The 16,767-nt window shown below is 41.6% G+C and overlaps 1 protein-coding gene across 8 annotated transcripts in view; it reads right to left on the reverse strand.

The window, feature by feature from the left end:
• The window catches only part of smap1 (small ArfGAP 1), a 113,627-nt gene that overhangs the window by 6,370 nt on the left and 90,490 nt on the right, over positions 1–16,767 (reverse strand). For all 8 annotated transcript variants that reach the window (XM_056395343.1, XM_056395342.1, XM_056395341.1 and 5 more), the window contains one exon: positions 4,495–4,687. In XM_056395343.1, coding sequence (XP_056251318.1) covers positions 4,495–4,687 — 193 coding nt within the window. The remainder of the gene's footprint in view (positions 1–4,494; positions 4,688–16,767) is intronic.

The following is a 16,767-nucleotide window of genomic DNA, read 5'->3' on the forward strand; positions in this document are numbered from 1 at the left end:
GGAGTCAAGAACAGACAGTTAGGTTTGTACAGGATCATATTTACAGGAGACTATTTACAACTACACATAAAAGAGAACTGAGCTGAGATGGAGAAAATAAGTTGGTTTTCAAACAAACTGCTTTTAATCCAGGCTTGCTTTGATTTACAACAACAATTAATTAAAATCAAATTAAAACACCATCTTCAGGGTGTCAAACTTCCACACAACCAACTTATAACAAAACACTTTAAAACATTATTTTTTAAATCTCATTATTGTACTTTATGTCAGTTTCTGTGGAAAACACTCCTCGCTAGAAAATTGGCTTATGAATAAAATTAATTTAAAATAAAAAGTCTTTCAGTCCACCATTCCTGTGGGATTTAAATTTCATTGTTTATTTTTTATTCCTCTAATGACATATCACAGCTGTATTAGGCTAATGTTGATGCTGATGATTACTGCTGTAATTTCACATTAAAAGCATTCAACTGCTCAAACACCGGGATGCTTTCATTGTGAAACAGCCGCTGTAAATGCAACGAATTTGTTGTGGCAAATCAAGACAGGGTCATTCTTGATGATTTTTGTCAGAACATCAGTGTTAAATATTGCAAGAGAAGAACACAACAAGCAGTGAGCTGCAGGTGACAAAGACTCATAGTGGGGTCTGTGTGAAAGGCCACGGTCATCACAGCAACACACTCCTCTTGTAATGCCCTGCTGTTGTGTGGAAGACAACTGATGCAGTGCGCAGCATGAAAATCAGATCATGGTTGCTCACATTTTTTTTTTATAAAACATTGTGACAACCTAACCCACGGTTTGTCTGGGTGTTCTGTAAAAACACACACACACACACACACACACACACACACACACACACACACACACACACACACACACACACACACACACACACACACACACACACACACACACACACACACACACACAAGCTTCTTCTGTTTCTGACAGAGGAGCTGATCAGGGTGTGTTTGCTGCTATGTGTGGTCTATACATTTCAAGGGAAGCTCCTGCTTTGTTAAAATGCACTTAAATCAGGAGTTCAAAATAAACTGAGACTGAAATCTTAAAGATTTTAACCCTAAAGTCAGTTTGAAGTAAATGCATGACTCATTTTATAACCTATCATCTAGAATTAACACCTCACGGTTGTATCCCTCTGCCAACCAGCCAGGTTGCAGGAAATATCTCTCCTTCCTGAGTTACAACATTGAATAATGGCCAGAGGTTTTTTTGCATAACATTATGATGTCACAGTGAAGTTGACCCTTAATCATTTGGATATAAAATGCCATCACTTTATTTTATCCTTTAGACATTTGGGTTAAATTATGTCATAATTAGTGTATGCATTCATGAGTTATGGTGGAAAACATGTTTTGTTAGGTCACAGTGACCTTGACCTTTGACTTTTGAGCACCAAATTGTAATCAGTTGACCTTTGAGTCAAAGTGAATGTTTGTGTCAAATCTATACAGATTCCCTCGAGGTGGTCTTGAGATATCACATTCAAGAGGTCAAAACCGTGTTTGGTGAGGTCACCGTGACCTTGACCTTTGACCTTTGAACTTTGACCACCAAAATCAAATCACTTCATCCTTAAGTCCAAATTCCAAATGAATGTTTCTGCCAAATTTGAAGAAGTGTCCTCAAGGTGTTACTGAGATATTGCGTTCACAAGAATGGGACGGACAGACAGACGGATGGATGGACGAGCGAATAGAAAACATAATGCCTCTGGCCCTGGCTGTTGCTGGCGCGGAGGAATAAGAATATTAAAATTAAAACATTAGACCAAGCAGATCTGAAGTTTGCGTGACTAGGCTGATTTCAACACATCAAAAAGCAGTGACACTTCTCATTACTGCCTCTAAAGATTAATGGAAAGGTGCAGAGAGTCATATTTTCATGAGAACATATCACCCATCCGCCCATTTCCCCATCAGCGCTGCATCAGACCACTGTGGGAGGATGATAAGTGGAAAATATAAAACAGGGATTTATCAGTATTTTTACTGAGTGGAAAGACCTGGAGGAGCAACGAGGAGATAACTTCCTTAAAACAGGCGAAAACAATCTCTGCTATTAGCATCTTAGCTATGCTCACTGCATGTAAAAACTTTAGAGACTACCTGCTCATATTGAAATATGCTGTAGCCTCTTTTAGCACATCATGCCATGCCTCAAAGTTTTAGAAATCCTGCACTCAGTGGAAATCAATAAAAGCTCCATGTATTCATACACTGGAGTTCATCAGTGTTTTCTGACATTTTGACAATTTTGTTATTTGCTCCACTTAGAGCCACTTCCATCCCACAGCCACGCACACACATGCAACACACGCGATGGAAGCGAGTGATTTGGGGCATTAGCCTGGTTAAGGTTCTTTTGGCTTTGATCTCCATCAGCATTTATTTGGATTCAGAGAGGACAATAAAGCAGCGGAAAGCCCTTCATCTCGATTTCCACTCCTAATCCTCTGTACACATCAGTGTTATCATGCAGCAATATAATCGATATGCACATGTGCCTGCTGCACAAATCTGCTGCCTACTATCCACCATTCAGCAAAACATGTAATACTAATGCTTTCCCACACACTCCATACATGCTCAGGTTGATGTACAGTTTGTGAACAACCGCCCACATGCGCACACACACACGCACGCACGCACGCACGCACGCACACACACACACACACACACACACACACACACACACACACACACACACACACACACACACACACACACACAGTCTTGGCACTTCAGTCTTAACTCATAATAACTGTGAGATGAGTGTGAATCTGCAGACACTTCTCTATTTTTACCGCTGCAGTGGGACTCCAGTAAATGCAGCCTGGAGTGGACCTGCCTGCTTTTCAGCACGCTGACCTTTCATCTGCCTCGCTCTGCTCCATTTTTATGATGCATCTTTCCTCTCATGTGTGTGTGTGTGTCTGTGAAAGTGTGTAGGTGTGTGTCTCTGTGTGTGTACAAAGACCTACGTCTGAGTGTGCCGCTCCTGCACTTACACAGTATACTGCATATTTTTTCCTCTCTTATGAGGCACTATGTGTTTAGTGTCTGATTATATACAACTGTTTATGCACAGCACATGAAGATGTTTGGTCTGTCAGTGCAGCAGTTCAAATAAATGGGAGCTGTTGATAATCTTCACTGCAGAAACTACCATTTCTTTGCCATTGAAGAAGGCACTTATAACTGCAATATGCAACTTTTTTTTTTTTTTACATAGGACAAAAAATAGGATGTGTTCTCTATAACTGGCCTCAAAGGCGTCACAAGGTAAATTTGAGCAGTCGCTAGATGCATCCAGGGACAGGAAAGAAGAAAAACAGTCCGTATACTTCCAATACCACCTGTCTTTTCAGATTCACATTTCTCTAGTCTTTATTTTCATAAAAAAACATTGAATTGAATTTCTCTGGGCAGTTTTACCTAACCACATAAAAAATATAATTTATTCTAATCATCTGGGAAAATTACTCTGTGGTTAACAATTCATAAACTAGCTATCAACATACCAACAGTGTATGCACGGTTAGTATGTTCAGACTTTATTTGACATCAACCTCAGCCTCAAAACTCACAATTCCACTTGTTTTTTTGTTTTCCTCCAGTTTCACTGCTATTTCCTCATATCTTTGTACATTTACGAAATGGAGACATAAAGCTTTAGGCTAACAACTACCAATTTGCTCTACTTGAAACACTCATGTGGACACAGTTTTGCCTCCATTTGCACCACCCAGTGCAAACTCATGCCTTTTTGCAGCCACTTCTATCTTTTCATTGACTGTATATGCAGTGGTGCTGCCTTTAAGAGCAGTTGCCCATTTGCACATTACAAATTAGCATTAATTCAGAGCTTTGTTTCTGGGCACTCAACAGAAGTAAGCTCAATATTTACTGACGTTTTAACTCCCAAACTAAACTACGTTCACCAGCTAATGTGATAACTTTGTCTGTTGTTTGGTGCTGGGCAGTGACATACAGACGGTTGATCAGAGCGTTTCTGCTGAAAAGAGCTGCCTGCACTGTAGAGCTGAGAGGCGAGTGGCCACACAGCAGGTCTCAGCGATGGGTTGCAATGCGGGCGCAGTAAAGTTAAATGAGGCGGGATTAAAATGAAAATGGACCTTTTTTTGTTGCCTCTTGGAGGAGATATGAGGCTGAGAGTCAGTGCAAAACACAGTGGTATATTGTTAGGCAAGATGCTGAGTTTTTGCACTTTGGGGTTTGAACGTGTAGTTGAACAGATTGTGCGAGACTGTAAGTTTCCAGATGCGGTTATTTGGTGTCATCCATGTTCAAATGATATTACTCTTATGGCCAAACCCATCAGAATAAAAAAAGTGAATGTTGCAGAGCTCAAATGAACTGCAGGAACTGCTCAGCTGACATAACTTGAATAATGAAGGGTTAATAAAAATGCTGTGTGCGGTGCGTGTGTGTGTGACACCTTGTCCTGGAGCAGGCTGTTGCTGGCTCTGCGGCTGACTGCCCACTGAGCTGCTGGCATACAGAGACAGGATGGAGTCTTTAGATAAAAGCTTCTTCTCCTCCGCCTTGGTGGTGGTAGTGGTGGAGGTAGAGGAGGAGGCAGAGGAGGAGGTGGAGGGGTCCGCCTGCGGAGGTGCTGTGCTGGAACTAGACTGTGATGGAGAGACAGGAGGAGAAATATCATAAAATATGAATGATTTCATCCGAACATATTTTTAAGGTCACGTTGTATACATGACTCACAATTTGTCAACTCCATCCTCAGATGAGAAGGGTGGGGTTGGATATGTCAGTAGCTGGGTGTTAATAATGTCAGTCCCTCAGCTTTGGAAACCATGACTATACTTTCTTTTTTTTTTTTTTTAAAGTATATTTTTTTGGGCTTTTTATGCCTTTATTGGACAGGATAGTAGAGAGACAGGAAATGGGGAGGCAGAGAGGGGGAATGACATGCAGTAAAGGCCGTCCGATGCGGGACTCGAACCGGGGCCAACTGCAGCGAGGACTGTAGCCTCTACACATGGAGCGCCTGCTTAGACCACTACGCCACACGACGCCCCCTCTATACTTTCTTTTTACCATAAATTCTCAAACATTGGCTTGACAAGTCTTTCTGCTTTTTGACTTTTAATTTGCTCCATGCAAATGTAATATATGTACATATATTGAATTTGTGCATATAGAATGAAAAACGCATTAAAAATTGTAAACCATTGTAAAAATTATATATACAGTATATATATATAAACCCATTAGAAACTGGCACAATTTCATATATTGACATAAATGTCAAACCAATACAAATATATATGTATGTTTATATTACAAACATACTGTATGTTACATAATTATATATCCATCCCAAAGTCTGTCAGTATATGTTGATATCATATACAGTCAGTCTGAGACCACTTTCCCAGAATATGAAGATAAACATAACATTGAAAAGTGTATAGAATTTTATATGTACTTTGTTTAAACTTAAATTTATTAGATATTTTTAATATGTGTGCATATACAAATTTTTACTATTATTTTTCTTTCATGTATGTTATAAACTTATATCTTCATATATCCAGAGGATGTATAAATGTGATAATAATATATTCCCTTTTAGTTAACATATATGGCAACATCACTCTTGATGTATGGACATATACGTTATATATTACATTTCTGTTGTTTATTGCTGATGCAAACTCAGCAAGTCCTTCGTGTTTACGGCTTTTCTTGATAAATTCAGTATAATAATGTACATTTCCACAGCACTATTTCCATCAGTACAGCAGCAATGTCATATTCAACACAATGCTGTTCCAAGTTTCACTTTTTAAAAGAAACACTGCTCTCACTATCAGTTGGTTAGTGTAATCAGTGTTAGGCCTCTGTCAGTGAAACACTTCTTACACAGATTCACTCCCTCCCTCTCCAGGGAGGTTTTAATCAGCAATAAGTGTTAAATTCCACACACGATCTTAATAGGGATGAAAAGAACTTAGATTCATTCATGAGAAAAAATGGCAAAGGAGAAGCAGTAGTAGGTAGAAAGAATTCTAATGCAAAGGACAACAAAACTTCTCAAATACTATATCTTGTCCAATCACAAGCAGACACAGAAAAACTTTAACTAAACACAACAAAGTCTAAAGTTGACAAAACTTTAATTGAAATCTGGAACTGTCCAAAACAAGGAATTAACAACCAAGATTACAAGATTACAAATCTAAAAAGACAGTTGATGACTGCTTTCTGCACTTGACAGTTTTTGATAGTCAGAGCTGCAGACATATTCTGGTCACTACCAAAGAGGTGTTCACGACAATACCTCCCTTAAGCCTAATGGACTTCATGGCATTTACATTTAAACATAGGAAATCTTGGTCTTGACAGTTTTCGCTCAACATATCGGTTTCCAGTCTACACAAGAAACAAAAAATGTACAGAAAGACTGAGAATATGTTCACTCATCCATGGTATATAAATCAGTGAGAGAAAAGATGAGACAAGGCAAGGAAACAGGAGAGGAGGGGAGAGACAAGAAAACAAAGAGGAGCAGGAGTTGAATAAAGGACAACGAAAGGGTAGAAAAGAATGGAAGAGAAGCATTTAGTGAGACAGATGAAATTAATTAGGCTGCTGCAAAGAGAGGTAGACATGTGCAGACAGAACACACACACACGCACACACATACACACACACACACACACACACACACACACACACACACACACACACACACACACACACACACACACACACACACACACACACACACACACACACACACACACACACACACACAAACTCTCGGTAACATACACGTTTTCATTTTTTCTAAACCTTTCACGCAGACATTCATTATGTCTAATGGATCGAGCTGGCAAAAAAATAAAAAAATAACACCTGCTTAAGAGCTCTATACAGGTGTGTGTGTGTGTGTGTGTGTGTGTGTGTGTGTGTGCGTGTGTGTGTGTATGTGTGTGTGAATTGAGGAGACAGAGAATGGAAAGAGAAGGGGGGGGTGACAGTCAGCTGGACTTCATGAATAAGATAAGGAGAGACACTGTGATAAACAGTGGCTCCTGCAACACACACACATATGTGCGCACGTGCACGCCCACACACAAACACACACATAGGAGTGAATAAACACTCTGAATTCAATGTCACGAGTACGCTTTATCCACACTCTTGTATACACACAAATTATACATTCTCTTAGACACACACAAAAACAAACTTAATACTCAAGTGTACAGGCCCATACACGCCCATACACACACACACATACACACACACACACACACACACACACATACAAAGCTTTGCGAGTGTCTTGTGCGCAACTGCTTAGCAGGCAGTGCTGCTCTCCTCTGTCTCTCTGCTGACTTCCTTTGACTGGAGGAGGGGAGGAAGAAGGAGTGGGGGAGGGCAAAGGAAGGAACAGAGCGAGGGTGGAGGAGAGGAGAAGAGGAATGATGGAGAAGGATGGAGGGGACACAGATAGCAAGACAGGGAAAGGTTAAGTAGAAAAAAATGAGGGGGGAAATTAAAAGGAAGGGGGAAGTAAGCCTGCAAAAGGAAGAGGAGGAAAAGAAGGTGGGGAAGGACAGAGGAAGTCAGGAAGAGGAAGGAGAGAATGATGGAAGGATGAAACAGAAAGGAGAGAGAGAGTGAGCAGGGAGGAGAGGAAAAATGAAAAAGAAAAGGGAGGACAAGGACAAGTTGAGAGGAAAGGAGGCAGGAGGCGGATGATGGAATAAACATAGCGGAAAGAAAGCAAAGCTGGATAGGTATTCATGCCAAGACACTCACACACACACTCACACACACACACACACACACACACACACACACACACACACACACACACACACACACACACACACACACACACACACACACACACACACACACACACACACACACACACACACACACACACACACACACACACACACGGCCCATTTCCTCTCAAGTGAAGCCAGTTAAGGTGAGTCAAGTGTTGACAGAGGCAGGATGGAGCTCTGTATTAATAGCTGCAGCACATTAGCATGATACCTGCTCCTGAATAGAGGAGTGAATGGAAGGTGAGAACAGGCAGCCAACTGTCCTCACCTGATCCGTCTGATGTCAGACGCTCTATAGCAGCTCTACAGCTCTATAACATGACTCAATCAAGGAGCTTAAGCCTATTTGCTGCTAAGCTTGCTCGCAAAAAGTTGAAAAATACATTTAACAGACTTCAAATCCCCCAAACTGCAGTAATCGCCACAGCCATTCAGCTTCCTTCTTTGAGACGTGTTGGGAGAATGGACGGTGTGACTCAGACAGAGTGTGCCGGCTCTGAACTGTGTGATAAGACCATCATGCAGGATGAATTAGGACATGTGGAGCAGGTGGGAGGTTCACTGATGGAGGGGAGGTGAGCTTAATTATGTTTGCACAAGATTGAAACTGTGATGTAAATATGTGATTCACTTTTTGCTCATTTGCTACACTGTATATTAGGAAGAATTACAATGTGTAAATTAAAGCATAAATCAGGTTTATTACAACTTTGTATTTCGGTTATGATCAGATTGTATTCATCAAAAACAACAAAAACAGGAGCTAATGTGTAATAAACCAGAATGATACTTTAAAGCTGCTGGTTGTTATTTTAAAGGTCCCATATAGTATAAAGGTCTCTGTCCATGTGTTGCTTGATTATACAGCAGGTCTAGGTTCTATATTAATACTGTGAAAGTATCAAAGCCTCAGTCCACAGAGAAATGCACACAGCCTGTATTCAGAAACTGAGCGTTAAAACCAGCCGTCAGGACTTCTGGAACAAAGCAATAAGCATGTTCAATGCTAATTAGCAAATGTTAGCATGCTAAACTAAGATAGTGATTACGGTAATGAGCATGCCAAGATGCTGATGTTAGCATTTAGCTGCAAGCATTGTTAGCATGCTTATAGGAAGTTTGTCTTAAGTATTGTAATTATAAAGTGTTGCAGTTACTGGAGTTTGTCAGATTTTTATTGCTGTGATGTGAACAGAGATTTGAAAAGACGTTTACTCAGCAGACATTTTGACACGTCAAACATCTAATCACATGATTAACTGCTGCTCTGGATTGAAACAAGCGCTGGAACGCAGCGGTGGTTCTAGCTTGTATGGTGCCCTGGGCGATATACTGTATATACACCTATATATACACACACACATATATACACATATATACACAGATAACATAGACAATCAAATTACTAAACTGCACAAACCCTTCATCCCTGAATACATCAACAAGAGAATCTAATACACTACTGATAAGACACACATTCTCAATAGCACTATTGTCATCTAAAGCCTGACCTTTCTTGCTTTCCTTGATGCAAAATCATCAATTAGTACTAATATTATATACAAACATGAATTATAATACAATTTCACACAACCCAGAAATATGACAGTATTATGAATGAATTGTGGTTTATTTATTAGCTTTTCCTGGTGTGACCGATTTTACTAATGGCATTAGTTCTGTTCAGAGACAGAAGTGCAGTATTTGAAAGATTCCCCTGCTCCACTGGGGAGACCTGTGCTCAAACTACCCCCCACCCCCTCCCCATCTCCCACCACCTCTGAGAGTGAGAGAGGAGACCCACTCAGCAGAAGCCTGCACAAACTACAAAGGGCAGCCGCTCTGACACGGTGACATGATGTCATTGATGACGTGCAAATGAAAAACCGATCAGGCAAGTGCAACAAATTTTTTTTTGCAAGTGCCAGTGCTGTTGCGCGACAAGATGCTGCCCTGGGCGACTGCCCATGTTGCCCTTATCTAAATCCGCCACTGGCTGGAACTGATCTTTAATGTTATTAGTACCTGAACTGTACTTTTCCTCTATGACAGGTACAAATGTAAATTGTGAAATTTGTTCTCCTTCCAACACCCTGGCATGTCTAACTAGCTCTTACTATGCACTTTCAGTACACTTTACCTGATCTCCTTGCACTTATTGAATAGATGTAGAACTTAGTACTTACACCAAGGTCTATACTGCAGTGAAGCTTCAGTGACTTTGGATAAAAGCGTCTGACAGATGAGTAAATGTAAATGTAATTTAATGTAATGCTCCACAAGGTGGGTGTGGCAGTAAATGTTTGAGAACCAATGATTTAAGTAATTGCCATAGACAACCAGTGTGATATTGATCAATTGTATAATATTACAGAACAATATTGCATCTCCTACATCCTCTCCTAATGAGAGCATACTGGGTTTCAATGTGTTGCTCAAGGACAGAGGAAATCACCAACACTTTAATCAACAGCTGACCCAGCTACCTACCACCTGAGCTAATATTACATGATATATGGGCAGTCAAACTGCAATATGAGAGATGAATGTAACAGGCTGGCTCATACTGATAACTGTTCTAGTAACAGTGACACAGATGGACAGTGGAGATAGCTCAGTAGCCTTTACATTACATCCTGGTGTATGTGGCTCTTAAAATCATGGCTTCTTTTCTTTTCACACATGCACTTGCTTAAGACAAACCATTCTCCATCAGCCTTTCACTCCTTTCTCCATCTGTGATTGCCAGACACCACAGCAGCATTAGCTCCAGTTACACTGAAAGGACAGTGAAGCAAGCCAAGAGTCTTCTTGCCAAAGCTAAGCAGGTGGCGCACAACGTAAACTGCACTGATACGTCAGTGTAACTGCACTCGTTAAGGAAGAAACATTTAAGCACAGTATGTAACATGTGCATCTACTGTTTTCTTTGACTTTCTCAGTCAAACCAACATTAATACCATGCACATGTAAACACACACCCTCCACATAGTGTGTGATGTGTTGCTGGGCTCCTAGCAGCACATTGTGTAATAGAAAGCCTCTTCAACAAGGCTCCATTCTTCTCCCCCAATGTTGGCTGCAGCCAAAGCTTTGAATTACCACTCTGACAGCCTTTTCCTCACTGTCACTGTACATAAACCTCTACAGCCACACACACACACACACACACACACACACACACACACGCACACACACACGCACACACACACACGCACGCACGCGCACGCGCGCACACACACACACACACACACACACGCACGCACGCGCACACACACACATGAACACACGTACGCACCCATACTCTGTCTCTCTACAGTTTTCCATCACTGCTTGAAATACTCATACACTCCCCCCTGATAGACCATCTGTGGCTTTAAAACCACACTGGGCTGTTTGTGTGTGTGTGTTTGTGTGTGTGTGTGTGTGTGTGTGTGTGTGTGTGTGTGTGTGTGTGTGTGCTGAAGGATTTGTGCTAATTTACTGAAAACAAAAACTAAGCTTGGAAGTCTAAATTTGAGAGGGAGCGTGCCAAAGAAGAATAGGACAGAAAGACAGAAGCAAAAAGAAAAAAAAAATGAAAGCACAAGAAGGAAGAAATCAATCGCAGGTCAATCCTCATCCCTCTCTACCTTCCTCGCCCTTTTTTTTTTTCTGCTCACAACAAACTGCATTCATCTCTCAATCTTTCCCCCTCTCACTACATTCCTTCAGCAATCAGCTGCTTTTCCTTCGTTTCTTTTCTTCTCTCATCCGTCTTTAACTTCTCTCTTTCATCCGGCTTAGTCCTAAAACCCAAACATAACACACTTACACAAAAGCTTCTACTTTAACTTTATTTCCATGCTAACAAACAGAGGCCTGGCTAGATGTTGGTCTCTGAAAGTGGATTTTAGTGGCTCAGGGTTTCATTGACTGGACTGAGTCAGGTCTCCACTTGTCCTTCACTGAACCTAAAAAGATGTTGTGCAGCTTAGATGCATGCATAATGAACCCATAAAGAACTATCACCCAGCTCTGCAGTTCCCGTCACCTCTACTGAGCGTTCTAGCAACTTTGATCTCACTCTTTAAATTTTGTGTCACGCAAGTTCACTCTTCTGGTTCAGTCTGACCAGAACTGTTTCTAGCCACAGTTGGCAAAACCGCTCCACCATTACATTATCAGTGCAACACCGAAGGTCAGAGAGATAAAGTTAGTGACTACCAAATCAGAGTTAAAAGAGATAATAAATGTTGTGTTTACAGCTTTTGTGTTGCCCCCAAGTGGCCCCCGAAAAATCAATGAATGCAGGTTGAATACAGCTGGATGTCTCTTAGTGGCTGATTTTGTTAATTAAACATACGCACAGTTAGAGATGGGCGATCAGGCAAAAAATCACTTGACAGTCTATTTGGGTAGAATAGCAATACACGATCTGAATCTCAATCTGCATTCTGTTTGTGCTCTGATTTTATTGTGAAAGTCCTGACTGGAAGTTGTGATTCGTATCTTTCCGCCGCTCTGAATTTTAATTTGGATGTTTGTCTGCCCACCGCTATTTTTCACCCACAACGCTGTCTTCTGTGGTGTCACAAGCAATCCCACTTTTTGCGTAGTTCATATGGAGCATGTGTTTGGACAGCGCAGTTATTTATTTAGGAGGTGTCCTATTTAAGTGTTCTGATTTGAAAGTTCAGTCGTTGCCTCAGGCTCTCATCCCGCAGACTGTAACGCCACCATCTTGGACTACAGCTGGAGACGGTGGCTCTTGTTCTGCTCAGGTGGAGAACCGGCTCATGTGCCGCTACACCAAACTCCAAGAGGCGCCAGCTACAGTTAGCCGGCTAGCTACCAGTTAACAATGGGCTGGTTAGCTGCGACTGAACTTTAGATATGTAAATATTGCATCTTTTAATTATGCGATCTGTACGATTCATCTGAGACGTAGCTCTTATGCCAAAGTAAGGTCGTCCTTATAAGAGCTTCAGATCACACACCTCTACCCACACTCACAATAATGTTTGACTGTACTGTCAGTTTAATGCGCTGTTGTGTGTTTCCTGGTAAAAGCTCTCTTCCCAACTTCAACAGGGAGTTTTCAAAAATAAATTTCCGGCAGGTTTAGGATCAGACTTGCTCAGTTTTAAGTGGTCTGTCAATCATCTTCTGATTGTGCTCTGTCTTGAGTAGGTCGCTCTTTGATCAGATGGGTTTGTACTGTATGATGGACGCACATGGTGCTCTGTCTCGAAAAGATATTATCTTGTTGCGCAGGTCTTCAAATGGAATGCTGACTTCATTTCTACTGGTGCTGCTTTAGATGAAGAGAAAAAAAATCTCTCCAGATTTGATTGCACTGCCCACTTAAGAACTTTGAAATTGGTTCAATTTTGGGTGCAGGGATAGTTTTGGAGCACTCAGGAGAACAATTTCTGTCCCTAACTGCTTTATTAACACTCCTCTAATATCATTATGGACAACTGGGAAAAAAGATGTTATGCAAGTCTCTTATCCTAAAAGTCCTATAATAGGGACAATTACAGCTACAGGGCCATACTGATTCATTCAGTGTCTAGTACTAGTTATTTAAAGAGCATAAACTACTGAAACCGTCAACTATGAGCATGTATCTGTACCATTTGAATAAAATACTATATACAATATGATAGTCATTGACTGCCTTTTGAAGACATGGCCAAGGACAAATTTACGAAGAAAATGTAGGTTTTCATTGATGCAATCTGTCTGTATTCAGCACCTGATTTGGATGAACACAAACCGAAGCTCACCGCGCACTAATCACTTTCAGTAATCAGATACTAAGTTCATTAATAACAGCCTAATTGCTTTATTTTTGTTGCTCATAATCAGTATTTTGCAGAGCCCCTGAAGAGTGACAGTGGGAATATTTGGTGTATATTGTGTTCGCTCACAATAAATTCTGCCTCCCACTGATCCAAAGAAGCAGCTAGTGTGTTGGTCCAGTCCTGGTCTAACACGCTGCCAGTTTAGCGAAATGCTCTGCTGTTACTACAGAAAGCTGAGATGCATTTATTGCTCATTCATCCTTTCAAAAGTCCGAGCTGCGGTACTGTGAGCACAGCTGCGCTCGCTCTGCCCGGTCGTAGCAGATGAAGCTGTGGCTGCGTAAGTGGTTACAGCTCAGACTACACCTGCAGCGCTTTGATCAGTTCTGGCAGATGTGTTATTAAATGTCCCATATAGTCTAAAGGTATTTGTCCATGTGTTGTTTGACTATAAAGCAGGTCTAGGTTCTATATTAATACTGTGAAAGTATCAAAGCCTCAGTCCACAGAGAAATGCACACAGCCTGTATTCAGAAACTGCCTAAAAACCAGCCGTCAGGACTTCTGGAACTTTGAGATGTCACAACAAAGCAGTTACCACTCTCAGCCATGCCCCAAGCTCCACCCACCCAGACCCACTATCAGAGAGGCTCAGAGCCTCCTCTCCTCTGATTGGCTCACTGACCTGTTGTTACTAGAGCTCCAGAGAGAAGCCTGAGAGAGGAGATGTTAAACTACACTGAGATGGTTTTTGGCTCTTAAAACCACAAATATATCTTCTTATAGATAAACACTTCAAATAAAACACCGGACCTTTAATACACCAAAGGATATCGGCAAATCAATAGCATCAATATGATGCCCAGTCACTACAACCATGTCAGTTCCCTGCACATACACACCACTCCTGCTTGTACTGTAGTGTTACACCTATTACAAACTATCACAGTCAAAATCATAACAACCTTAGCGCAGCAACAGCCAGAACTCAGTCCTCTCATGTTTATCATAATCACAACTCACCTGAGCCCACAGCTGAGGGTGCGCCCATTGATCACAACAGTGGTCCTGGAAATCCCATTTGTGCTGTGTTTACACCTCCTTTTCAGTGTTGGAATTTTCCCCACAAAACTGACAGATGCAAACAGGGTGACCTCAGTAAATCCAGAAAAATACATAACCAACTTCTCTTAATGCAGACACTCAAATGACTAATGACACACAAAAGTGCAACTCCATCCATGGCGCATCTGTTTGATAGATACACCACACGTGTCTGGGACAGAACGCGTCACATCATGCGACAGGCAGGAAGGGTCTCTTCTTAATTACTCACAAACCTGGGTAATCTGTGTGAACCCAGCAGCTTTAGGAGGAGAACAGACATAGGACTGTGGGTGGTGATTCAAGTCAGTGCCCCCTGGCGAGTCTGCACTGTCGCACTCATTCTGTTAGGGCGGGTGGGACTTCACGCTTCACGTCCTGTGTGTCCCTGGCCTCACCCTCCACCTTGTTTGTTTCTACACACCTGCCCATCCCTCTTTCCATCCATCTATTGCTCTCCACTTTGTCTCCTCCCCTCTTCTTCTTTCTCCTCCTTCATTGCATCCTTCTCCACTTCCCTACCACTGTAGATTAGAAGTTGATTGTAATTTACTTCTTTTTTTTTTTTTAACATTCTTTCGACCTTTCTTAGTAAACCCATTTGAAAATTACATATTTTTCACTCAGGGAAGGGTGAATGAGAGACAGAGGACAGAAGATGGAGACAAAGTGTGTGTGTGTTTGTGTGTGTGTGTATGTGTGTGAGAGAGAGAGAGAGAGAGAGAGAGAGAGAGAGAGAGAGAGAGAGAGAGAGAGAGGGAAAGCTGTGGATAACACAAATCCTCCCCCTCCTACAAGGCTGTAATCGCATTTTTATAATTGACGTATTTGCAGATAGGCAAGTGCTCCCCGATGCAGAGTAATAGCTGCACGAATCAGCAGGCTGCCGGCTTCCTCTTTCTTCATGCACCCAGCTAATCACAGCTGTAAAGCAATATCCGCCTGCTGAATCCCAAATTCAGCCCTCTGTATGTGTGTGAGCGTGTGTGTGTGTGTGTGTGTGTGTGTGTGTGTGTGTGTGTGTGTGTGTGTGTGTGCGTAAGACTGGGAGGATGTGTATTGACTGTCAGAAGTATGTCCTTGTGTTTACTGAAAATGCTGATGCTAGAACGGTGGCGCAACAGGTGGGTTCGCAGAGTTTCATCCTGGGAGCATGAATCCGCACAGGGAAGGGATCAGAAAATAAACTCAAGTCTGGCCTGATGGTGGTGCCACCGGAAAGGTCACAAGGCCACTCAGTCCAATGCATTAAGGCGAGGAAGCAGGAAGCAGGAAGCAGGAACATGCACAAACCATTAGTTTGTCAAATTGGCTGGTAACAGACAAACAAACAAAGAGAGGGAATCACAAGCTAACGTTCCCACCAAGGCAGAGACAAGTATTCCCACATACTGTGAGGTGACTTTTCTTTAAATGTCTCTATGTTGCACTGGCTCAGATGAAGAGAAGAAGAAGCGGGTTCTGGTTGAATAAAGACCTTCTCTTGGTGGTTTAGAATGAAAAAGTTTCTCGCTGTTAGAGCTGCAGTAAATTCAACCTTCTGAATAGAGGAAACAAAACGTTCTGTTTGACATTCAGATAATGATACAGTCTACATGACAGAAAGTAGGGCCAAAGGTGGAGGACCATGTGAGAGCAGCCTGTCTGGAGAAGTAACTTGGAGGCTATGAGGTGCAGAACAGCACAAAGGGCTGTCCGCTGGATCACACGTCTCTGGTATCATTACTTCTCCTGCTGAACAGTGGTGGAAAGTAGGAAAGTTCCGGTACTCCGCTTTAGTATTTCCATTTCATGCTGTATATGCTCCTCAATATTTCAGATGGAAATATTGAACTTTTTACTCCACCAATTGTATTTGACAGCTGCCCACACTGGATACTTTGCAGATTTAGAAAGTACATGCAATAGAAAAACAAATAAAAAGCTTATTAAATTCACATTAAAACTTTTTTCAGCCTGCAGCAGTAAAGAAGATCTTTCAGTAAAAAG

The sequence above is a fragment of the Seriola aureovittata genome, chromosome 14, assembly GCF_021018895.1.
Source record: "Seriola aureovittata isolate HTS-2021-v1 ecotype China chromosome 14, ASM2101889v1, whole genome shotgun sequence".
NCBI classification, from domain to species: Eukaryota; Metazoa; Chordata; class Actinopteri; order Carangiformes; family Carangidae; genus Seriola; species Seriola aureovittata.